General features: G+C 43.3%; 2 protein-coding genes across 4 annotated transcripts; one reads left to right on the top strand and one right to left on the bottom strand.

Moving 5' to 3' along the window:
* Nucleotides 1-12: 12 nt before the first annotated feature.
* On the top strand, nucleotides 13-9,308 carry top1a (DNA topoisomerase Ia). Of its 3 annotated transcripts, none has more exons than XM_070902219.1 (21): nucleotides 13-115; nucleotides 609-633; nucleotides 2,795-2,891; nucleotides 3,043-3,163; nucleotides 3,771-3,817; nucleotides 3,921-4,013; nucleotides 4,151-4,220; nucleotides 4,431-4,522; nucleotides 4,665-4,780; nucleotides 4,899-5,020; nucleotides 5,116-5,238; nucleotides 5,534-5,721; nucleotides 5,830-5,974; nucleotides 6,185-6,328; nucleotides 6,526-6,711; nucleotides 6,813-6,881; nucleotides 7,088-7,202; nucleotides 7,401-7,528; nucleotides 8,092-8,186; nucleotides 8,275-8,424; nucleotides 8,575-9,308. In XM_070902219.1, the coding sequence occupies exons 1-21, from the start codon at nucleotides 83-85 to the stop codon at nucleotides 8,675-8,677; spliced, it is 2,262 nt and encodes a 753-aa protein (XP_070758320.1). In that variant the 5' UTR covers nucleotides 13-82; the 3' UTR covers nucleotides 8,678-9,308. The 3 variants fall into 3 exon arrangements, with proteins under 3 accessions (XP_070758320.1, XP_070758318.1, XP_070758317.1); XM_070902217.1 differs by having other exon boundaries at nucleotides 3,765-3,817; XM_070902216.1 differs by having other exon boundaries at nucleotides 14-115; nucleotides 2,771-2,891; nucleotides 3,765-3,817.
* Nucleotides 9,309-10,767: 1,459 nt separating this feature from the next.
* On the bottom strand, nucleotides 10,768-24,035 carry zhx3a (zinc fingers and homeoboxes 3a). Its single transcript, XM_070902506.1, has 3 exons — nucleotides 23,857-24,035; nucleotides 12,813-15,717; nucleotides 10,768-12,296 (listed from the first exon to the last, which is right to left on the bottom strand). Exons 2-3 carry the CDS (start codon nucleotides 15,518-15,520, stop codon nucleotides 12,263-12,265), a joined length of 2,742 nt encoding a protein of 913 aa, XP_070758607.1. The 5' UTR covers nucleotides 15,521-15,717; nucleotides 23,857-24,035; the 3' UTR covers nucleotides 10,768-12,262.
* Nucleotides 24,036-25,015: the final 980 nt, after the last annotated feature.

Genomic DNA, 25,015 nt, shown 5'->3' with positions numbered 1-25,015 from the left:
ATTCTGCCTGCATCTCCTCGCCGGTGTGTGGTAACCCTATACAGTCTCATTTTTGATTTTTCAATCAAACAACGCTTAGGAAATGAGTGGGGACCATTCCCACAGCGAGGACCAGGTAATGTTCAATGTATTTTGTAATGTCATCACTGGTGGTTAACGGGTACATTTTTCCCTACCGTTTTATTTGCTTGGTTTGACAAGGCAACTTGGCTAACTGTGAATAGTGCCTGCTAGCGCGCGTTTGCTAAGTGTGTTTGTAACCCAACTCATTTTGTTGTGAACAGCGTCTTGACACGTTTCATCTCAATTTTATTTGTAATGTTGCGGAAAGCTGATGTCTAGTTGACGTTCAGGCTTGTGTAGCTAGGTATGGACTCCAAGACAAAGTGAGGAAAAGCAACATTTAATTTGGCGTTAGCTGTAGCCTATGCTAGCCGTAGCGGCTTCAATATCAGCCGCTAAGCCATATTACCAGCCAGCGCAGCAAGCTAGCCTAGCTAGCTGGGTAGCTAACAAACTGTCTCTGTGCCATCCAGCAAGTTCAAAGTTAGTTAGCCGGCTAGTTAGCTACTGCGAAATTTAACATTAATCTGTTTTTGATTTTTCAGATTGACGGTGGCTCCCGTTTCAATGGTAAGTTCATGACATGACGCTCACAAGTTTTTATTGGAGGATTTTCCTGAAATTCTGACATGTCTTCACTGATCAAATGTAGCGTTACGTTAGTTCTCAGTAGAGGACAGAAATGGCGTCCAGAGACTAAGTCCTCTGTCTCACTCACAAGCGCCTATTGTTCAAAAGGGAGGTCTAATAAAGGCTTTTCCGTAAACTATTTTCTCGATTCGAATCATTATTGACACACACCTTGAGGTGTTTTATCAGTTTATCGTATTTGAGTTTATTGTTGGTTCGCTTTTAATACCACATTTCCCATCTGAAAGTGAGGGTTTGGGGGTTGAGGACTTAGTCTCTGCGCCATTTTCTTTTTCGGTGTAGCGGCCTGACTGTACTGCAAGCTGAACCCAGGCTGTGAAGTGCAGATGGCTGAGTGGAGGAGAAATGCGAAGGCATAGTGCTTCATTAAGATCCCATCATGTGGTGACCTAGAGTCAGTTTTTTTTTATACGCGGTCTTAAACGCCTTTTCGTAGTTTATTTTTTAATATCCAGAGGGACTTGACATTCCCACATGATAGGAGAAAGTGAACCGTTTTAAGTTGAATCCACGTTTCAACAGTCAACACAGCAAGTCATTAACTTAAATTCACCATCACATTAAAAGTTAAACGAGGTATTAGATATTACAGGGTCTTGACAATATCTTAAAGTAAAAAGTGAGCACGTTTTTGGAGTTTTTAGCGCTATTATTTTTGTTTTAAGCATTTCAAGCAAACATAACACACCACCCACATCCATATCAGCAAAATTACATTTTGTTTTTTTCAGTAATTTAAGCAGGACTAACTAACTCTGTGAATATAGATGGTTTCAGACAAATTGTTCAGCCTTCTTTTAAGATACTGTAGCAACCACACATGGAGGATTATTGATCTGAGCTTGACTTCCCTGTGCGTCTGTATTGTTAAAATCATCTAGACAGCTGTACCAGTCCACTTATTTAGATTTCATTCATCAGCAATGGGAAAACAGCCTTTGACTATTGGATATAAAGGTCCTTGGCTTCACTTCTAGTTGTCAGATGTGGTATGTCTTTTGGACTGAATAGTCCGACTCTATAAGATTAATAAGCAAGGTTGGCTTTTTAGAAAGCATCTTAACTCTGCCCTGGTACATAAAGATGACATAATTTGTCCCCACTATCAACCATTTATTAGCACATGTTGTACTTAATGCATACATTTTGGACTGTTCAGCACAATTTGTTTGCTAGTCAATTACATGAGTCATATGTTCTGAACTTTCTGCTGTATAGTGGAGACTTAACAAAAAGTCTGTCAGACAGGCTCCCTAGTTTGTCTTCAGTAATGTAATGGAGTGCAAAAGGGCCCGTTCATTGAAATGTAGCACACAGTGATTTGGCTTAAATCTTAGAGGACATCACACATCAAATCTGTCATAATGGATGAACAAAGATGACTAGTCTGTTTTGGGTTTAGTGATTTTTTTTTGAGTCCAAATCACTCACTGATCAAACTTTTTCAGTGTGAGCATATGTCTGTGTGTGTGTGTGTTTGGCCACTTGTTTTCAGGACATGTTGGTAGACTAGGCTGTTAGCTGTCAGCTCTGCTTATGACCAGGGCTATAGCCTTGAGCCCCCTAGAGTATGTAGGCTTGAATTGGTGTTTGTTGATGACAATGTTTGAGTGTCATCTCTGTATTTTTGATTATTGCCTTTTTTCACTTAGATGATTTTTCCCCCTGCTGGGGCTTACGAATTAAAAGCGGGTGAACGCCTGCTTTGTTCACTAGCATGTTTGAACCTGTCAGTCGTTTTATATTGTCTCAAACAATGAGGCTCATACGGGCAGTAGGAGGTGCTGTGTGGCGCAGGTTCAGGCCTTGTGTGTAGCAATTTAATTCATGTTTTTCTAAACTTTAGTAAAACTATGTGGGTGGACTTCCTAGGTTGTCGGTTGATTTTTAGATAATTATCTTAGCATGTCCACATTAGCGCCTGGTTGAGGGGAGTTTGTCTTTGCCACTTGTGTATAGAATCATACTTTGGCCTTAGGTAGATCTTGAAGCTAATGTAGGTACACAGCAATCCTACCATTCATTCAGTGCGTTGTTGCCTTGTTTCCTTTTGAAGGAGGTTACCCTGTTTTCTTCTCAGACTCCCACAAGCATAAAGACAAGTATAAAGAGAAGGAACACAAACATAAGGACCACAAGAAAGATAAGGAACGGGAGAAATCAAAGCATGGCAACAGGTATGGTGTGTGCTTCTAGAATCTATATAAATGCAAGTTTCTGATACAGTTTGCTTGAAGTGGACAAGACATACCATGTGGTTACTGCAGTATATTCTGTATTGAATAGTGGAAGCTGAAATCACCTAAATTGTGTATTTGTTTACACTAGCGATCACAAGGACTTCTCCGACAAAAAACACAGAGACAAGGAGAAGGAAAAGATGAAGCACAAAGATGGCAGTGCAGACAAATACAAGGACAAGCACAAGGAGAAGAGGAAGGAGGATAAGGTGAATTGCTATGCAAATAATTCATGAAAGAATACACGTGTGGTTGTGTAGGATGGTTGTCCAAGTAATGTTCATTATGAATTATTCTGCAATATTAAACTCTTTCAAATCATGCACTCGTGTTCATGGCCCTCAACTTATATATATAATATAATTTTTTTACATCTTATGTTTTCAATTATGATAGATTTGTCCATTTGAATCAGATCAGATGGCTTCAAGCAGCTGGAAAGCAGTGCTTCTATTTTGATAGAATTTTTAAGAATTTGGTTTGGCATTTCCTCTTGCTAAACATTGAAAAAAATGTATATTCAACTGGTGTATAATGTCATGGACTGAAACCGTTGCATAGCACTGTATGATAGGAGTGACGAATAATCTATGATGGCTAAATTGTTTAGATGCTCTAGCTTCTACCACTCAGAACAAACAGACTGTTTTGTGCAGTACAGTCCAAAAGCGTTAGTTCATAAGTATAAAAACTGGCATTTATGATTAACCATTGCAATTACAATATTTGACAACTGGTCTGTCATTTAGCTTTTATGTGGACATAGTCAATTATCAAAGTTTTTCCTTAACAACTTTGTAAACATTTCAGATGAAGTCCCTTGATGGTAAAATCAAAAAGGAAAAAGAGAATGGCTTTGCCAGGTATGTCTGGACTTCCACATTTCTCATAAGTGCTGTATTTATGTTACATATGCATTTCTATATGAAGCCATTTCTGATTTTGAATGTTTTTCTGTCTTTTCAGTCCTCCACATGTGAAGGTTGAGGCTGAGGATGCTTTTTACCACTCTCCTAAACATGAGAAGTCTCTAAAAAGGGAACGTGATGATGATAATGAGTGAGTGCGGTTAGACTTCTTGCATGTCTTCCATTTGTCTGTTTCATAGGGTTAGGGTATTTGTGTAGTTGTGTGACTGTTGTGTGAATTCATTTCATAACGCAAGGTGTTTTGTTTTTTTTTTTGTTTTTTTTCAGCTCTGAATTCAAGTCCAAGAAAATAAAGATTGAAAATGACAAGAAGGCCAAGAAAAGGAAACCAGATGAGGTAAGACCATAAGCAGAATGCAAACTTGGATTTTCTCTAAATGATAGAAAGAGGGCCCCCTTGTGTCAATATATTTTTGGAAAGCATAAAATGAGGGAGCACCTGAAAAAGAACTGGGGAGGCTTGAGTCTCAGTGTTTTTGTGTTGATCCTGACTTTTTTTCTGCCAGCCTGTGAGCAAAACCCAAATAGTTTCTCTTCCCTCTTTTAGGACATTAAGGCTAAAAAGACAAAAAACAAAAAAGGAGAAGTCGCTGCTGGAAAAAAGAAAGCAAAGAAAGAGCCAGAGGAGAAGTGGAAATGGTGAGTTATTTATGCCAGACAGCTGTACGATGCCTATAAAGCTCATCAGTGTGTAGATGTATTGCGCATTATTGTTGTATCGAGTAATGCTTTGTTTCTCTGGTATATTCAACATTGGATGCCGTTGTTTGGTTGGTTCCAGGTGGGAAGAAGAGAGATATACAGACGGTGTCAAATGGAAATTTCTGGAACACAAAGGGCCTGTGTTTGCACCACCATACGAGCCTCTTCCTAGCAATGTCAAATTTTACTATGATGGTAAGATTGTATTTCCCATGGGATTACTATTATCAGTCAAAGGCTGTACCGTAGAACCACGTGATCACATGTGTTGTCACAGTGGTGGACGAAATGCATCTATTTTTGCACATTTTAGGTAAGCACATGAAGCTCAGCCCAGAGGCAGAAGAGGTGGCCACATTCTTTGCCAAAATGCTGGACCATGAGTACACCACAAAGGATATCTTCCGCAAAAACTTCTTCAAAGATTGGCGCAAGGTAGGAAAAAATGCACTAAATAAAATTACAAATTTGCATAAATCCATGCAGGTTCTTGTGAAGAAAATATTGAAAGATTTGTTTTGCTGATGCAGGAAATGACTTCAGAGGAAAAGGCTAAGCTCACAGACCTGAAGAAGTGCAACTTTACTGAGATGAGCGAATACTTCAAAGCACAGTCTGAAGCCAGGAAGGCCATGACAAAGGAGGAGAAACTGGTCAGTGACAAGTACCCTACATTATCAAAACTAGGGATAAAACCAATATATCAACCTTACAGGAGGATTTTACTGAAAAAGTTGGTCAGACAATGTTGCTTTACCCTATTCCAACATTCCCTGATCCCACACATTCAGGATCTGAAAAAATCAGTCACTCAAAAATAGTAAAACCTCTGATATGCACCATGGTTGAATTGCTCCTCCAAATAACATTTTTGCAGTGTGTTGCAAGAAATTTGGCACATTGAAATGCATATGAAGTTCTGATGTTTTTTCCCCCCGCCCTTTGTAGAAAATAAAGGAGGAGAATGAGCGCATCCTGCAGGAGTACGGCTTCTGCATCATGGACAACCACAGGGAGCGTATTGCTAACTTCCGCATCGAGCCCCCAGGCCTGTTTCGCGGTCGTGGAGACCATCCTAAGATGGGCATGCTCAAACGTCGCATCAGGCCTCAAGACATCATCATCAACTGCAGCAAGTGAGTGAGGGGTTGTTTCTTTTTCTTTTTCTTTTTTTCCCCTTCCAATGCTGATGATATGTTAAGTGAGTATAATGATTAAATGTTTTATTAATGTGCTCCTCATAGGGACTCCAAGCACCCTGTGCCTCCTCCAGGCACTAAGTGGAAAGAGGTTCGTCATGACAACAAGGTGACTTGGCTGGTGTCGTGGACGGAGAACATTCAAGGCTCCATCAAGTACATCATGCTGAACCCCAGCTCTAGGATCAAGGTAGGCTGATGGGCTGGTTTTGACTAGTTTTTTTTTTTTTCTTCTTCAATAAAAATGGCTACTTACACTGTTGCATTGCAGGGAACATGCTGTATTAACATCCTACCCATTTCATCTGAGTTCATATGACTGTATTTTTGACACACAAACATGGCCTTATTTAAATCATTAGCTGCTCTTGTCTCATTCATTCATGCTGTTTGTCTGCAGGGAGAGAAGGATTGGCAGAAGTATGAAACGGCTCGTAGACTGAAGAAATGTGTGGACCGTATCAGAAACCAGTACCGTGAAGACTGGAAGTCTAAGGAAATGAGGATCAGACAGAGGGCTGTGGCACTCTATTTCATCGACAAGGTGAGACGCATGGTTACTGTTGACATCGTTCTGGGTTTATATAGCTTGAGGGGAGTTTAATTTAGTGCAATTGTTTTTTTTCTTAATAAACCAAAGCTAACTTGCAAGTGGGGTTTAGCGAGTACTTAAACACTAGCTGCAGCGCGAGTAATGTCTTTGTAAGCCGGTTTTAATCCAGCTGTCCTGATGTGCTCTAGCTGGCTCTGAGAGCGGGTAATGAGAAGGAGGAAGGAGAGACTGCAGACACCGTTGGTTGCTGCTCGCTGAGAGTTGAACACATCAAACTCTATCCAGAGAATGATGGGCAAGAGTTTGTGGTGGAGTTTGACTTCCTGGGTAAAGACTCCATCCGCTACTACAACAAAGTCCCAGTGGAGAAAAGGGTAAGGACTGTAAAGTAGTGTTTTTGTTTTTTTTTGTTTTCTTTTTTAAATTTGAAGTGTGTAAACACCGTCTCTGTATTTGTGTGTTCTGCCTGTTCTAGGTATTTAAGAACCTTCAGTTGTTTATGGAGAACAAGGAGCCTGATGATGACCTGTTTGATCGGCTGAATGTAAGAAAACATAACCTGTGACAAGAAACTATAAATCCTTATTTACATTAACCATTTATTTTAGCAGAAAGTTCACTATTGCGTGTATGTTTATTTGGGAAGACAGTTTCTAAAATCACTGGTCCTGGCGCACAGTGTGTTTTACCTTTTGGCACTTGTGACACCAATTTCTTAGTATAATGATTGCACTCATTGTTTCCCCCCAGACTTCTGTTCTGAACAAACACCTTCAGGAGCTGATGGATGGTCTGACAGCCAAAGTTTTCCGTACCTACAACGCCTCAATCACCCTGCAACAGCAGTTGAAGGTGCTCACAAGCGGTACGTCTCCACTTGCAGTCAAAGAATCTAAAACCACATTTTCACTAAACTCCAGCTGGATTTAGTCCCATGTTCAATAGAAGATGCAAATGGCATACATCTCTAGTACTTGTGTGGAATTAATAGGCTTTTCATTTGGGCGTGACTACTGTAATGAATAATTGTGCACACAGAACTCAATATACTCTCTCTCTATAGCGGAGGAGAACATTCCAGCCAAGATCTTGTCCTACAACAGGGCCAACAGGGCTGTGGCCATCCTGTGTAACCATCAGAGGGCTCCACCCAAGACCTTTGAGAAGTCCATGCAGAACCTGCAGGCCAAGGTGAGCGTGTGTTTTTGAATACTCTCGACACTCCAGAGACGGAGGTTAGTTTATATCTTGCATTTCATTTGTAGGTTTCACTGAAATGCCATCTTGTCAATTTGTTAATGTTAAGTTCAAGTAATGCGCAAACTTTTTGATGATGAGTTATCAGTTTGTCACGCTGTTTGTTGGATTTTATATCATCAAATGCTTGAATCTTGTTCATTGTATGACTGTTCAAGGGGAAATAGGTAAATGTTTTTCTACTCTGTAGCAAAAAGTATTTCCCAACAGCATGATTTAACACTGTCACAAATTGGGGAACAATGTGTTTCAACAAAGTAACATTTTAAACCATTTAGCATATCATGGGAATGCTGAGAGGAAAAATTCAGATTGTCTTTTTGCTTTCAAGAGCTTTATGGGTTTGGCTTTCATGTCCTGCTTTGTCAGTCTTGAATTTTTTGACAAATCCGCAAGCTCTTGTAGATGAGGTACACAGTCCTGTTGAATGTTAAGGAATTGTTATGTTGCTGTTACACAAGTACAATAATCAGCATAGACTAATGACTTTTTCTTAGATTGATGCTAAAAGGGACCAGCTTTCTGATGCCAAGAGAGAACTGAAGAGCTCCAAGGCTGATGCCAAAGTACGGAGAGATGAAAAATCCAAAAAGTAAGTATCTAAAGGTTTGGTGTAGACAAATAGTTGTTTCCCTGGTCACCACATTTATAACCCTGTGTGCTGCTCGTCTCTTCTGTAGGACTGTGGAGACCAAGAAGAAGGCGGTTCAGAGGATAGAGGAGCAACTTATGAAGCTGGAGGTGCAGGCGACTGATCGTGAAGAGAACAAGCAGATTGCTCTTGGCACTTCCAAGCTTAACTATCTGGACCCTCGCATCTCAGTGGCTTGGTAAGATGACATTCTTAAATATTATATTAAAAAAACTGCCTATAAAAATGTAAGTCACTGACTGTCCATCCCCTGATCTTGTTGTTTGGGACAAAGATGCACAACAATGACGTTTGTCCATCCTAACTTCTGTCTGTTTCTGTCTCCTAGGTGTAAGAAGTGGGGCATTCCTGTGGAGAAGATCTACAACAAAACCCAGCGTGAGAAGTTTGCCTGGGCCATCGACATGGCAGACGACGACTTTGAATTTTAAAATCCCAGTTTGTGGTTTTAACTATGATACACATTTTTTTTTTTATCGGATACTTGTTTTTTAGCTTAACAGAATTTTGCTCGATGGCCAGACCTGACCAGGAATTTCAGACAGTTTTGCGCTGAAAAACAGACGAGATGATGAGGCCATAATGAAGTGGCAGGAGGGTGTTGTGGGTAGTCTAAACATCTGATCTGAGATCAGGCATCAAGGCTGAACTATACCCACCACTGAGCATCAAGGCATAGTCCCAGTAAAAGACCCTTTTTACCTTTCTCTCTCCCTCCTCGGGGACAAAACCTGACAATGCCTGAACTTTGAACTCTGTGGTCCTAATAGCTACTGTATTCAGCAAAAAAAAAAATGCTTTGTATCATTTTATTTCTGTGTTCACTTGCTTTGTATTTTAGCCCTCCCATGTATTATTAATGAATTCTATATTTTGATAGACAAAGTTAAATCGAATGAATTCCTTAACTACACCCACGCGCCTTTCGAGGAAATGGAAATGTGAGCTCGACTTTTGAGGTGTGAGTGTGCGTGCGTGTGTGTGTGTGAGGGGCTCTGCCAAGGAAGCTGTCTGTCTGGGTGAATATTTTAAACTGGACTATGTTGAACTGTTTAGCATGAAAGAGGATGTCTGGGTGGGCAAGGGGGGGGGGGGGGGGATACTGCAACCATGTCAATACTTACTTAAGCAAGCAGAATGTGAATATTTTGTTTTACAGCCTCCATCAGGGACTACTTTTTCAGTGTAAATGTGAACCAATCATTTTTATCCTTTTGAGTTGCAAGCATCCTCTGAATCTCTCTGCATAGCCCTGTCTACATCTGATTTTTAACTTAATTTAACAATTGTTCCAAGAAAAAAAAACACGTATCTGTTACTTGAAGATAATGCTATGATGTATTTAAAGTCAGTCAATGATAAGTGTTTTTCTTCCCAGAAAGGGTATGTGAGGGATATCAACTTTGCCAAAAATCACCAATCTGTTACAGTTTTTAATTGTGTAAAGATTGAGGATAAAGTAATGTAACATTTAATGTGAATTATCTGTTCATTTTATTCCACTCTTATGATAGGAAAATTGATGTAAGTAGCTGTAAAGTCGACATCTTATTCCTGTTTTACCTTTCGTCATAGCCTTTGATCATGTTTTCTTTGAGTTTTATGCTCATTGTAGGTTGAAAAATGAATAAAACCCTACAAGTAAATATACAGTGTATTCGACATGATTTTATTTTGTTTGTTATTTTTGGATTTTTTTAAATTTCACATTTTGACTGATTAGAGGTTTATTTGTGAATATTTAAGGGAATTTGATTTGTGTTTTAGAAGAGGCACTTCTCCCTGAGCAGAGGCCCCCAAGCAGCAGAGCTGCCTGTTGGTTTTGGACCAGCAGCCGTGGTGGAGGTCTTGCCAGAGTTACAGCGTCGTCATATTTGCTTCGTCAAACACATTTGATCTCTTCTAATCGCAAGACAAGCTTCGACTTTCTCTGAGAATTCTCGGCCTGTGGCACGTTATATGCCAGGTTTAACAAATGGTAAAGACAAATGCTTCCAAGAATTGTATAAAGGTAATAATGTAAATTAAACGGCTCAAAAAGAATGTCTTTTGTTCTGTTGGAAAATGAACCTTGGCGTGACTGCACTCATCACAACCCTGCACATTCCTGTTAAGTATTGTTCTTTAAGTCTTCCCTTGTGCCCTTCTCAAGAAGGATTTAATTTCTCTGGCAACATCTGGCACGCTTGTGCCCCTTTCTTTGCCCACAGTGCACATCTTCATTGACTAGAGACTCGCTGGTCACCATCTGCATTCAGACTAAGTGCCTTGCAGAGAAAATAAAGAGGTTATTCTGCAACGATTGCCTGCTATGGAAACAAACTAATACCACCCCCCTCTATAATTCAGCTCTCAGCACAAACTGTATTGTCAGCTGCTCACCAGCAGGTGAGGCTGTATGCGTTGCTCCAGTCCCAGTGCATTACATGTTACCCACATTCATCACACTGAATAATACCACCGGTGTGATACGTACTCGCTCCTGTTGCAAGGTGCTGAGCAAATAACGAGACCTTACTGCTTGGTGAGTATTCAGTTTATTCTGTAAAGATTCAGAAGTGTAGAAAGGATGATACAACAGTGCTTTATGATCAGACTATTTCATAAAAGTTTTTAAAGTGATCATAACACCGTAAGTCCAGATTCTATTTATCTCAAACCAAAATAAATTTGTAACATTCGACACAAGTGCATACACTGCTGGTAGGAGATCAACCTCCAATTTCACTTTGGATGGTATAGCACCGTTCTTAGCTATTAGCAGCTTGACAAAGATGCAGCTTAATAGGATTCATGTAGTGACTGTATGTTTATATAAACACAAGAAAATTCAGAGGAGAGCAAAGATCTCCTCATTTGGCTCTCTAGCTAGCACAATATCTCACTCTGTCAGTGTCTAGGGATCAAATTGATAATTTTGCTTTAAACAACATTTTTGCCAGTAACAATATTTGATACAATTACAGCTTAAAGTTAAACATCTCCAAGTGTACAGAAAGCAGCACAAGATTTTTTTTTTTCACAGATATAGACGAACAGTGACCATCGATGCACTGGCATGTTTTTTTTTCTTCTTTTTTTTTCAGGACAGCACAGTAGCTGGAAAGCAAGGTGATGGACAGACAGGTCATATAAACACATGGACAGAGCTGAGTAAGGCAACGTTAGCGTGACAGGCTTCTCTCTGTTCAGTTTGCAGGGCAGTGTAGTGTATTGATCTTGACGGAGCTGTCAATACCTTTACTGTGGGGCAGTGTGATTTTTAGCATTGCTGTCTGCATTAGTGCATTGTATATAGTCTCTTGCGTGTAGCTGAACTGCAAAGTGATCACCAACATTTATACAGATCTAAATAAACCATGTTTGATTGCATCTGGACTTACAGTGACTATAGAAGAGTAAATAGAATTGAAAAACCGAATAACGGAAAAAGTAAAATTCAAGGCAGTGCTGAAGTACTGGTTGCTAAAAAAGTAAAAAATATCACAAAGCCAACAATAACATTTCCTTGACACATCTTTTGTTTGTCCAGTCAGTACAAACCCTCTTTTATAGTGCAGTTTCAATCATATATATATATTTCTCCCTCTGACCCAAAAACAATATCTTTCAGCTCTATCCTATCCTATCTTCGCTCATTCAAGTCAGTTTTCCAGTCAGTGTGCGTCTTTTCTCTTTCTTTTCTTTGATCCCTCGTACTGACCTCATTGTGCACCCTCCCCACACAACCACAAAGAAGCATGAAAGGCTTAAACATCACAGGACTCAAAGGTGAGAAGTTCTTTCTTTTGACGATGGCAGGAAGTGATGGCAAATGGAAGAGGAGGAGGCGGAGGAGGAGGAGGAGGAGGAGGAAGAGGAGGAGGGGTGGGGGGTATTCACAGTTACAGTCAGAGTCCATCGGTCCAGCTACAATCACATCTGCTGTCATTATGAACACTCTTTTTAGACCACGGCCAGGGGAGCGAGCCAGCCTTTAAACATCATGTTCCTCTGGCAAGATTGGGCCTGCTTCATCACACCTCCAGCAGCTCCATCCTCAGTCGATCCCTATAAAACAGGCAAACGCAAATTGTGAGGACGAGATTGGAAAGTTCCTGTGGTATCACTGTACAAGTGAGGTACTTTTTGAGAGGGAGCATTGTAAAAAGATGCCTGTGTACGGATTACCTTGCCTCTTGGAAATCCATCTCACCAAAGACAATTGCCATGATTTATTCACATATATTAGCATGCGCTCTCAATCTATAATTCAACGGCCCAGACTCCTACTTATCTAAAAATAGCTTCTTAAACACAGACCTTTGATTGCCTGAATAAGCTACTCAGCATGAGTACCTGTACACACTTCTCCTGCCTTCTTTTTACTGTACATCACGCAGCACCGATAACAAACAACAAGCTGTCATGCTTTCATCACTCCACCTGGCTTACACTGTTTTTGTTTTCTTGACTGATAAATAGCACTAAGCTTTTATGATATCACAAGGCGCTGCGGATGAGAAGGGTATCTTACTTTAGGAGCCTTTCTCACACTTTGTAATTCGAGCATTATGACTGAAGTACCTGGCCTGATTGGCATCAGTCTGTTGTTCAATGAGTGACTGACTGGCCACTGGCTGCTGGTGGTCCTCTGCCCTCTCTGACCAGGGATCCTGCAGGACTCCCATCTGCGCTGAGTCCTCAGCTCGGCCCCGCTCGCCGCTCTCCTCGGACCCCATCAGACCCAGCAGCGGTGAGTATGAATCCTGCCACACAACCCGCTGCCCTGAGTTCAGTCCTGCTTCTCCTTCAAGGTGCTTGTTCATGTCTTGCTCAACAAGTTTCTTTTTGGCCACTGGTGAGTCCTTTGGTGACTCGGCTCCACGGCCCCTCGCTTCCTCTGAATCTGTGGGCGGTCGTTGATAGGACTCCAGCCACTTCAGCTGCCCGTTCTTGTGGCTGTACCGGCTGTCGCTGAACCAGCGCACCACCTCTGACTTGGGAAGGCCTGTCTGGACACTCAAGTCCTCGTACTGCTGACTGCTGGGCCAGCGGGTGTTGGAGAAAACCTGTCGGAGGATGTGCAGCTGCTGGGGGGTCTTGTTGCCTCTGGGTGGCGAGAAAGATGGCTGAGAAGCAGACACCTCGGCTATTTCACACTTATGTTCTTGATGTCCAATCTCAGATGTAGTCTCTGGTTCATTCATCTTCAGCCTCTTGAAGTTGATCTTCATGGGGTCAACCTTCAGCTCTGGGCAGCTTCTGTCCCTGGCAAATGGGTCCTCCTCTTTAATGAGTTGCTGTAAGATTGACATGCCTTTTATGGGAAAGTTGCCTTTACCCTCATCTAAAATGGATGAGTTGCTTTTTGTAATGACAGTAGTGCTGGTGCTTTCAGTTGGGGATTTGCTGGCATGGTTCAGGTTAGGGACACTGTCATTACAGGTAGTACTGGGGTGTTCATTGCTAATACTGCCGTTGTTGGTCTTGTGGATGTAGTTGTTGCATTCGTCGTTGGGCTTCGCAGTGTGGGCCTGCTCTTGTGGACTGATGATGCCGCTGTTATGATTGTTACAGGTGATGTTGGATTTGCTGGTGTTATCGATGATCACTTGACTCTTTGTACTGTTTGAACCTTCCAATCCGATTGGCAAACTGTTACTTTTGACATTTGGTTTCCCGTTGGTGTCAGCAGCACAGTGCTCATCATTATTGCTAATGTTGGTAGAGCAAGTGGCGATGCTGTTGATGCTGTTGATGCTGTTGGTCAGGCTGCTGTTGTGCACCGGTTTCCTGGTGACTGTCTCACCACCATTACTACTGCTGGAATAGCTGCTGATGCTGCTGCTACTACTGCAACTACTGCTGCTACTGCTGCTTCGACTGCTGCTGGTGCTACTGACACAACCGCTGCTTCCAGCCATGTCCAGGCCAAGGCCATTGCTCTTGTCTGGCTCCACAGTGGGTTGAGTATTCTTGGTCAGTACCTTAGTTGTTCTGACTGTGGATGGAAACTTTGGGGGGACAATTGGAGTAGAATACGAGACCCTAGTGACATGGGGGTTGGTTGACATGCTTGCCTGTGTGGCCATGACTCCGACGGGCCTGGTTTTCATACTGCCGTAGGGAACTTTGGCCATCTGAAAGTTTGGTCCTTTTGAGCCTGGATGGGCAGTGACAGTGTGGTGGGTTACAATGTGATTGACATGCCGTTGTGTAGTGGGTTGCTTTTGAGGTGCTCCGCCCTGGAACACGGTGTTGAACATCTTCCTCCTGGCCTCTTCGATCTCTTCAGGAGACCAGCTTATGCCCTGCTTGAGCCTTTGGGCAGTAAACCACAGTTTGATCTGCTCTTCGGGGAACTCTGAGACCACCGTTAGGTAGCAGAGTTCAGCTTTGGTCGGGTAGGGGAACTTGCCAAAGGATGTCTTGAGAAAGCTGCTGGTGTCCATGGCAGCATCGTAAGTGGGGATGCTGCTGAGAGGGATCATCACCTTTGGAAGGTCTTTATTGGAATCAGAGGAGGGGGGAGAGTAAAGGGAGGGAGTGTGCTGGTGAAAGACTTGGTTGGACACTGTCGTCGTAATCAAATGAGTGACAGTATTCCTCGGCATAGCTGGGGCGCTAGAAACACTGAGAGCCCCGTTTTGGAGTTCAGGCACATTTGTCAGCATGTTGGGGTCTACATCCTTTCCAGTGTCTATCTTCCTTACCTCCACGGTGTGAGAAACCACAATCTTCTTGTGTTCCCCCTTGGCTTTCATCATCTTTGCAATCGGCGTTCTGGTGAGGGAGATCCCAGATTCTCTGTAGTCTTCTCCGCTGTCTGTGAAGAGGCTTTGCTCCACTGTTGTTACTCCATCCCTCGTGTTGACAGTTAGGGAGGCAGTAACCAAGCCCTCCATTATCTTAGGGTGGGCTTTAGCGTTATGCAGAGCCAGAGCCTCAAAGCGGACGACTGACACCCCACAGTTCAGGCAGTAGAAGGTGGGCTGGGCCCTGAAGTCTAAGTGGCAGTTGTGCATGTGATCCAAAAAGTAGTTTAGATCTCTGGACTCAAAACGGCACTTTGGACAGCTGTATGTACCTCCTTTCTGCATCTCTACGCCACTTTCGGATTTGGAGGAGCTGTGAGAGAAATGGCCAGACTCTTCTCCAGAGATGCTGAGTATGCTATCTTCTGGGATTGTTGGTAGGAGTTCTGGTAGTGAGCCCAGTATGATTTCCTCACGCACATGTTTGGATTTGGATGGTATCATGCAGGGTACAGTGGATTTCCTCTTGCTGGCCATTGTGCAGCTTTGTGTAGATGGGAGAGTGAGTGAGTGCTTGTCCAGTATGATGAAAACAGAGGGTGGGTGGAGAGTGGAGAGGGTTGAATGGAGTTTAGTGTCATGGACCAGCCACTATGATATCACAGTGTTGCTTCATGCCTTCTGCCACTTTAGGACTCCGGTCACATGGACGAGTTTAACAGCTCCCAGGGAACCTGTGAGGAAAGGGTACAAAAAAAGAGAGACATGTGACTCTTTCAGCCCATCTTTAATTTAGTATTTACAGAAAAAGAAAAGGCAGTATGGCACCTGAACATTGTCAAAATGAAATTTAAAAAAAAAATCATTTTGTCGTACAGTCGGATAGTAGATTTATAATCTATGCTTTGAGAAAATTAAAAACATATGAAATATTTAAGCTTGGCCTATTACAGTACGCGGGATGTAGAGGAAGCTAATGGCCCCACACAGGGTAATAAGTGTGATAGGTGTGGGTGGTATTTATCAGCAATTTAAGCTAAAATTAAAGTAAAAGAGTCAAGGGTTTTCTTTTAAAAAAAGCCTTTTACATTATGCTCATAATCGAAAATGAAGGTTACATTAAATTACTGTAAAGAAAGAGGATCTCGCTCACTAGACACATTTTAAAAAATGGCATCAGAGTTCATGAACTAACATTTTAAAATTACATTTGGCTGATTACTAAAGATTGAAAACAATTCAACATTAAATATATCAAGGAAATCTACAAAGAAAAGGGCTTTTCAATAATAAAACATACCACACACACACACACACACACACACACACACACACACACACACTCCTTCAATCAATGCAGCCTGTCAGTGTTCTGGTTATTTACTTAGATTTACAGACTTCTGTCGAGCTGTCACTCTTCATGAATTCAGAAAAAAAGAGCATGAAAATCAACAGAGCCAGAAATGACAGTAATCTCAACGACATTTGTTGTTCTTTGTCACTGTTGCCATAGGTCTGGCTCTTCTAATTATTGATGGCATGTGTCTGCGGAATAATTTTTAGTATAGCTTCATGTCACACAACATGTAATAAAAAAACGCTGGCTGGCGCTAAAGCTAATATCACGTAAATGGGATGTGCTGTGTTTGAATCAGTGTTAGGATCTTTGTTGCCAGATGCCACCTGCGTCCCTCCAGGAAAGAGTTAATATTAGTAAATAAATATCCACAGACTACCTTGGGGATTTTGCACCTATTGAGTGGGGTGCACTTCACCACTCCAAATTGATAGTGTTGGATGTATCTAACCATACCAGCTGTTTCACTTTGTCTGAAGCGACCACAAATATGCAAAAACATGCACACAGGTTTGTGTCTGTCTGCAAAGAATATTGGGTATAGGTATTATTATTTGACATGATGTGACATTTTCCAGAAGGAATGGGGACATTTTATTTTATTTAGTATGTAAAAAATGTGTCACATGCTCTGGCTCGTGCTGTCGTGTTCCTCTTTGGTTTGATATTGTAAAGCAGACATGTGAAGGTTGAGTGTGAGCATTTTACTTCCACACTTGGATGTGAGCCATACGTTTTACATTGGACGTTACAGTGTACCTTCCTGGTATAATGTAGTAAGAGAGGAAATCAGGTGACTAGTGTCTGTGTGTGTGTGTGTGTGTGTGTGTGTGTGTGTCAGCAGGCAGCCAACAACAGCACTGTTAAGGGCCTGAAACACTCTCATAAGGTCTGAGAAGGTTACTACAAACACATCTGAAGCCATTTACAAGCTGCAGCCTCAAACCATCTCATCCTACATGTGTTCAACGAGCAGCATGGCGCCGCACGCATGCATACAAAACACAATACACAGATCACTGGGCGCACAAATCCATTAGCAAACCACATCCACAGGCTTTCCCTTCCTATAACACTCCAGCCATGAGGATGGATACAGATTGTCTCCGCAGTCTCCCAACGTTTCTCCTCTTTTTTCTTTTGCATTATGAGGTGAAAAACATGCCTCTGGTTCTCTTGCAAAGCTGCTAATATTTAACAAAGTTTGTAGGAAAAGACAATGGATACACTCCAGCCAGGGTTTCATTAGCGACACAGCTGGTTTTTATAGTAATTTTTAACACTGGAAAGTACAAAACATGCAAAACAAATGATGAGAAAAAAGATTTCACAGTGGAAACGTAGCTCTGCACCCTGTGCCCTCTGCATGAACCTTTGACACACACACACACACACACACACACAGCCTCTGTATATCACTCTTTCTTTTTGAGACTGGAGAAGTGTTGATGTGTGACATGCTGCTGAAAACTCGTCTCATCCTATCACCATCTATCTATATCACTCAGGCTTTACCTTCTCCTGCAAGCTTATCCTTCTGGGAAAAAAAAAGAAAATCAGCTGCACAAACGTGACCACCATACCACCCAGAACCTGGTTTCTGCTGAAGTCCAGCATACTTCAACATTGTGTACCGCATTTTGTTGGTTACAAAGAAAACAATTTCACATACAACAGATTTTTTTGTCACGCTGCGTTTGTACACAGTGAAAAGCACTTCCACAGACTTTCATTTTACTGCATCCACGTGCATGTTCACCATGGCCGCCTGGATGGTAAATAAAAGATGAACCTGTTCCAGAATTAAAACCCTCAAATGACTGCTCAACAGTACACACTGATCCCAGACAGACTGTGACGTCCTCCTTGTAACTACCTTTTTTCCCCCTCATTTCTACTGACGGCTGCTGCTTTCTGACAGAAAAAAACCTAAAACAAAACAAAACAAACAAACAACAAAAAAACTAGGTCACCAGCATCTTATGCAGTAATCCCGGTTCACTGCATCCAGACGCGGGCATGTGCTGTATGTTTTGCCGCCAGAGAGGTCATGATATTCTCTGACGGCGCACTCGATTAACCCATGGTGAGGACACGGCGTTCATTGAGTTTGTTCCGCTGAATGAGGGATTTAGAAGTCAGCTTTCACGCAAAGGAGGGATGTAGTCATGCACATCTGAAACATCTGTGTGAGACATGTCACTATGCTTTAGAACTAAAATCAGCTCAGTTTCGCTGTGCTGTAGCATGCTTGATGTTTCAGGAAACTAAGTGATGGAGAAGGTAACTCGCCGCTGCGACTTGTGTAGCAGCATGCAGAGGGGGGACGCCGGCCTGTGACGAGAAAGACGCCGACCTAGCACAGAGGCTCCCCTCCCCGGAAAAACACTGCATTTCCTGCATGAGAAAACCCAAGACGAGCCAAAAGTTGAGAAAGGTTACATAAAGAATCAGGTCACCTATCAAAAGAATGGGCTGCTTTATCTGGCGAGGGAGACGTGCGATCAGACACAAGACAAGGGCTTCCCAGACAGGGAGCCATTGAATGGTTCCCTCTGAAAAGCCAGGCCTTGTGTTTCAGCGGCGAGGTAGACAACGCTCAGACGATCACTGTCCCCCAGTGTGTCGTATGTCCTCGCACTGGCACTGGCACTGGCTCTGTGGCACGGAGAGGGGGGGGGGCTCTTTTCATCTCAGCGGACCAAGGGAATCGTATCTGAAGTGAGGGAAAGTGGCAGAGCTCTCAGACGTGCTTTTCTGAACACCCACGCTCAAGCGTAAGCAGAGGGGGGCCGTGTTCGCCGAACTAAAACCACGTTTGAACCATTCAACTTTTCAAAAACAAGCGTTTCAAAACAAATGGGATTAGGCTAGGTTTAAATTCTGATGGGGTTTATACGTTCCGCCTGATTTAATAGCAGCTTTAAGATTTACAGGAGGGCCTCCCTTATGTGCTCTTACGCTGTCATTTCCATAACAATATTATATTTACATCTCATTAATATTTAATTATGGTCTCCATACTTTTACATGGCAAACAGCTGAGTGTGCTGCTCCCATTTCATCAAACCAGTTGAAAGAAAGCAGCATGTATTCCCTTTCATCACCTCATAAACTGCTGCAGTAATTACAATATTACAACACGAAAAACATGCCCAATCTACAGCGAGCTGCTACCAGCGGAAAAGGGAGGCGATGCTGCAAAGTGGTTGCTTAAACATTAAAATTTAATTCAAAACAGTCCACTGATTCAGACACTCCCAGCTTGTTGGGTCACCTACAGTTGACATTAACAAACAGAGATTGGTATTTGTGTGGCGCTGCCTGTCACATGAAGGAGAATGTGAAGGCTGGAGGAGGGAGAAGGACAAAGGAAGACAAAACTCAGACGTTTGGGAGTGAAGTGAGAGGATGACTGATGATGATGACAGGCTCTGCTGTTTCAATATTCCTCCCCGCTGACACCTTGTAGGCACACACACACACTCCTCACACACTCCCTCCTCACCTCCGCAACATTTAGCACCTGCACCGTTCTGAAAAATCTTTCTCTTTGAACTGAATAACTGGCGAGGAGTCTCTCGACAGTCGCGCAAGAGCTAAAAAAAAAAAATGGCATAAATTGTCTCACTTGTGACAATATTTGTTTTGCATGTAATTTGCTTTGACAGTGATCCGCGGCTGTCTTGAGAGTCTGCTTCAAAAATCAGCCCCCCCACAAAATTTTTTAAATGACCTGGCGTCCACTGGGGGGGGGGCAGAGATGGGGGGGAACTCCTGACAGACACATTTGAATGATCAAAAAATCTGTTTAGCAGGAACATTTTCTGCCAAATGTCCATTAAATAGATTAACGTCATGTGAGTGGATCAGCTGGACACCCAAATATAAGCCAGAGACAGAGAGCAATTACTGTCTTGCACAGAGAAGAGATTGGGAACAATGGCGCCTCATTTATAAGGGAAACGTGATCCAGCACTGGGAGCCTTTAGACGGCTGACTGACGAATTTGTGATTGTTCTGTTTCCTGCGTGTCTCCTGTGTTCGTCATGCTGCCAGCGTGGACTAATCTGGGTGGGGGTTATTGACAGTGAGGGTGGACAGGTTTCAGTTTGGGGACATCATCTTTGTGCGTGAATGGCACTGTACGCTTGCCAGCATGAATAAGTGTCGGGCTCCACTGTTACGTGTGCTGAAAAACAATTCAGTGTCATCAGGGTCTTTTGGCACAGTGCGCATACAGCACATGAGTCCACGCTGTCCTCGCCGCCTGTCCAGCTGAGGACATGCCGAGGTTCCAGCGTGCTGTCTCAATCTCCACTGCGGGCTCTTCTGTTTTTTTTCTACATGAGTGTGTTTGTGTGCGTATTAGTGTATGAATGTGTGAGGTGCAGGTGTTGTCAGCCATGTCGTCGTCCTCCTCCTTCTCCTCCTCCTCCTTACACACACACACACACACACACACACACACACCCTTACCTCCATGACTGCAGCCTCCTCCACTGGGAGACCGGTCGGTGGTGCCACTCATGTGTTAACATCGCCATGGCAACCCCTCTCTTCCCCGTGCCCACCACGCCACACACACAGCGGAGTCACACTCGCCCACGCCCACCAACCTCAAGACACACACAGACATACACACTGAATTCTCTGGTCTGCATCCGGTGCAGGACAAACTTAATCCACATGCCCCGCCAGCCATCTTTGAAAAGTCCATTCATGGTTCAAGTCTCTTTCAGATAACTTTGGGTGAGGTCCGCAACAGCAACTTCGTCAATCGGGCCGTGGTGACACAACAATCTGCCGCTCCACCGTCCCTCTGTTTATGACGGAGGTTAATGAAAGAAATATCGCAGCGCTGCAGATGACCTCCTGTCACCGTTATTGTCTTGCTAAATCCGTGCAGAGGCTCGGAGACCGCGGCAGCGCAGCACATACCTTCTGCACTCGGCCTGTCTGGGCATCTTTGTTGCGTGGTCCTGTTTTGTGTTAGGGGTGAGCGACCACTGTTGAAGTCTCACATTGTTCTCCGAACCCTTCTATCTGTGGCCCAGATGAATGACAGACAAATAAACCATGGTGCGCAGAGAAAGAATTCTGAGTCATGCATCCTTTTACATCACTTTTGATGAATAACTTCTTCAGTTCTGTAGCCAAGACTACAGGCATTCATTTGGCAACTTAAGAAGAAAAAGAAGAAAGATGGCGGCGCACCGCACATTGTACTGTCCATCCTAAAATGGCTGACATCACAGCCTCCTCTTACTGCCAAAGCCTGGCAAATGCCAGCTCCTGCTGACCAAACCTTTCTTGCATGGGACAGAGAAAGTGGCAGGGGCTCTTTCCCCACTAGCCCCAAGGTTTTTTACCCCCCACCCACCCCCCCCACCCCCCCGTCAGTGCTTGGGCGTTTCTTTTGGTTGGAACTGTGCAAACATGCTGTTTTAGTGAGGCTTTTGAGCAGTCTGGGCTTCGATACGGCATTGGTCCGATGACAAAAGCAATACCAAAAAGGATGAAAGACCCAAATAAAAGTGAAACCTGTATAGAGCGCCGTCCTTTCTGGTGGGAAAAATAGGACTCTGCATTGTGGTTCGGAGAATTTTCTGTGAGGATCATGAGGTACGCCGCTATCATGAATGCTTGTTTGTATAAAAATGGCTGGAAAGTAGATCTGGTTGGCATTAGGTAGTTTAGTTTAGTTAGATTTTCTTCTCTGAACTCAAGGAATGTTATACACTCCATGTCAGCTAAATCTGCAAATCATGACCATATGACCTTCCTCTGTATTCTCTGGCAGGGGATTCATTTTGAGCTGTGGGAGGCACACACAAACATAACATCTACCGAAAACAGAACACCAAATCCGGAAAAAGCACCGTTTTCCAGGTATATGAGGGGCGGCATGTGCAGAGACGCGGCTCTGCGGAGGGGGAGTGGGCAGTCTCTTGGCCCACTACATTGTATCTGTGTATACAAACACTCCGCTGTGGCCATAACGAAAACTGTGAGCTGTGCCTAATTGCAGGGAGTGAGGGATGAAAGGCAATATGCCTGGCCTCATTAGAGCAGTTCCGAGAAGGGAGATGGAAGACCGTTCCCAGGGATCCACAAAGGGAATTGACATTCCCCCAGTGTAAGCGTCCTGCTGGAGTGAAAACCTCCACACACACTGAACTCACTGGGCCAAGCTGAACCCCAAATCACAGCGAGAGCTCATTTACCTTTGTTTAGCCGGTCATCACACACGCCTGAAAATTAACTATCGGCGTGCAGCAATGTCCACCGGAGACTGGCCTCCACACTTGGGAGTCACTCTCCATACACCTAGTCTCTCAGGAAAACCTCAACGGCTGGAAGTGTTGCGCAGTCATTTCCATGACCTACATTATATGTAACAAGCTTACACGGCTAAATAATTAAAATACATCCCAAAACATTTGCCAAAGATTCGTGTCCCGGCTAGCTGGCTGCCCGAATAATGTGGGGTTGTCTCTGGTGTTATGGACCCACACATGATCCACAGAGGCAACGTTAGTCAGCACAGAGGTCCCTCCCCTAAAGGCAGAGGGACACACATGGCATTCATAGCTGGGGTCAATATTTATGTACAAATGTGAGCGTACAGGAGCTGATATTTTTTAAATACAATGCCTCACAGATAATCCACAGTTTGCAAAATATCTGCATGCTCTTCTTACTGTAGTGTATATGTTTCAGCGTGTGTGTGTGTGTGTGTGTGTGTGTGTGTGTGTGTGTGTTTGTGTGTGTGTGTGAGAGAGAGAGAGTAGGGCAGCAGCACATGTTGGCAGAAGGAAGAGGAGGAAATGAAAGAAAAAAAAAAAAAGAGAGAGACCTGTGCATAGACACACAGGCCTACCTTTCTGCTCAGGCAAGAGGAGGAGATCTGTAGAGAGTGAGCGATCAATAGAATGAAAGCTGATACTTGGCGTGCAGTTTGGAACATCTATGGACTCGGAAAGGCTTCTCCTATCAGTCGATGAGCCCGCTGTAGCACTGTGCTCAGAAGTCTTTCACAACTAAACAGCACTCACACACAGCGGCACAGTTGGGGGAAACACAGCGCGTTGTGCAATAAAATAAGCAGATACGCCACATTGTATAGCGCGAGCAGGGAGCGCAGATCCAGCCTGACGGAGGAGCCGTTGTTGTAACTGTAACAAACTGACGAGTTAACCCGTTTCACTCCATTCACACGGCTGTGGGGCAACACACTGCCTCGGAGCCGACTTGCCAAAGGCGATCTGGCACTCTATATAACCTTATGAATATTCCCAAAAATCCTCCACCCCCCTCCTCCACCTACTGTCGCCATTTTATACATTGGCGACTTCATATAAACTGCCTTGACTACAGCACCAGATGAAAATTCAATATTCAATAGCGAGGCTTAATTTCAGTAAACAACTTTGGAGATCGCACCTCGCCAATAATGAGAGCGATTCGCGTTTTTTTTGTTTTTTTTTTAATGGAAGAGTCGATGTGTCCTTACCTCAACAGTCGGCGGGGAAAAATGGAATCCGGCATTAATATATAAATGAATAATATTGGATTAGCTCCGATCGTTGCGTTTTGAGGAGAAGAAGAGGAGGCGAGCAGGGGGTGGGAGCTCTCCTCAAGTGAACCCGGTGAACTGGCGTGAACCCGTCAGTGACCACGGCAAGGTACATTACATTACATTACCTTTCCACCCCTCCGCCACACTGTATGGAGACGGCAAAAACAACTATGGTCGGCGGTGCAGGACGAGGCAGCTCCAAAAAAATTATAGCGAGTGTATTTCCTATGAACACGTGATTCGGAGCGTCATCCAAAATCCAAAAGCCCTTTCATCTAAAATTTTGGAGAGGGGCGGGGATGAGATGGGGATGTGTGTGTGTGTGTGTGTGTGTGTGTGTGTAGGGGGGGGGGGTACGTATACTGAGCCCAGTGCACATTTGGGTATGTCGTTATAGGGGTAAGGCAGCGCTCTAACAGATTGGGTTATACATAGCTACAATGGCGCCGCGGAGCAGGCTGAGCAGATGGATTGTATTGTGTAAATGTGGGATTTCACAGGAGTTTAGTGCTCCGCCGTTTCAGTGAGCTTCATCACCCAAAAAGGTCCTCTTAATTAGGTCACATGTTTTTTCAATAGATGGCTGCCGTCTTTAGAAAAAAAAAACCTCTTGATGGGCTACTATGAATATTAATCGTTGTGGGAATTGTCATTTAAAGCGCAGGCCTATTAGCCCACCGGCTTAAAATAGACTTTTACGCACGCGCGCAATAGTGGAAGACCAATTTACGCAGATGCACAGTAAATGTAGCCTAGTTGTTCATGCCCTTTTATTTTAGTTATTTGTTTACACATGTTTTCCTCTAACGCCCATTATCAATGTTTGTCATGTCTCATTGTGCAGAGCGGGGTCATATGGCTGTGACCCTCGTGACCTTGTTGGCCTCCTGTGCGTAAAAGCGCACTGAGAAAAGTGCAGAGGCCCAACACAGACAGAGAGGAGTTTAGAATGAAAAATAATAAGTAATAGTTATAGAGAATAACTATGGTGATATACTTTGGGAGGAGACTGAGAAAACACACCAACAGAATATCAACAGGAGAAATGGAATATTGCAGTAATTAAAAAACACATTATTATGTGTATTATTGA

This window comes from Enoplosus armatus, chromosome 3 (assembly GCF_043641665.1).
Source record: "Enoplosus armatus isolate fEnoArm2 chromosome 3, fEnoArm2.hap1, whole genome shotgun sequence".
NCBI lineage: Eukaryota > Metazoa > Chordata > Actinopteri > Centrarchiformes > Enoplosidae > Enoplosus > Enoplosus armatus.
The sequence above is the reverse complement of the archived record's forward strand: the minus strand, read 5'-3'. Positions and strand labels throughout refer to the sequence as shown.

What these genes read in the sequence shown, in the direction of transcription:
- top1a (XM_070902216.1), top strand. Translation starts at nt 83, where the DNA reads ATGAGTGGGGACCATTCCCACAGCGAGGACCAG. An exon ending in ATTCCCACAGCGAGGACCAG is followed by an intron (nt 116 to 608) that starts GTAATGTTCAAT and finishes TTGATTTTTCAG; the next exon opens with ATTGACGGTGGCTCCCGTTT. An exon ending in AAGTCCCAGTGGAGAAAAGG is followed by an intron (nt 6,712 to 6,812) that starts GTAAGGACTGTA and finishes TGCCTGTTCTAG; the next exon opens with GTATTTAAGAACCTTCAGTT.
- zhx3a (XM_070902506.1), bottom strand. Translation starts at nt 15,520, where the DNA reads ATGGCCAGCAAGAGGAAATCCACTGTACCCTGCATGATACCATCCAAA. An exon ending in ACTGATGCCAATCAGGCCAG is followed by an intron (nt 12,297 to 12,812) that starts GTACTTCAGTCA and finishes CCTGTTTTATAG; the next exon opens with GGATCGACTGAGGATGGAGC.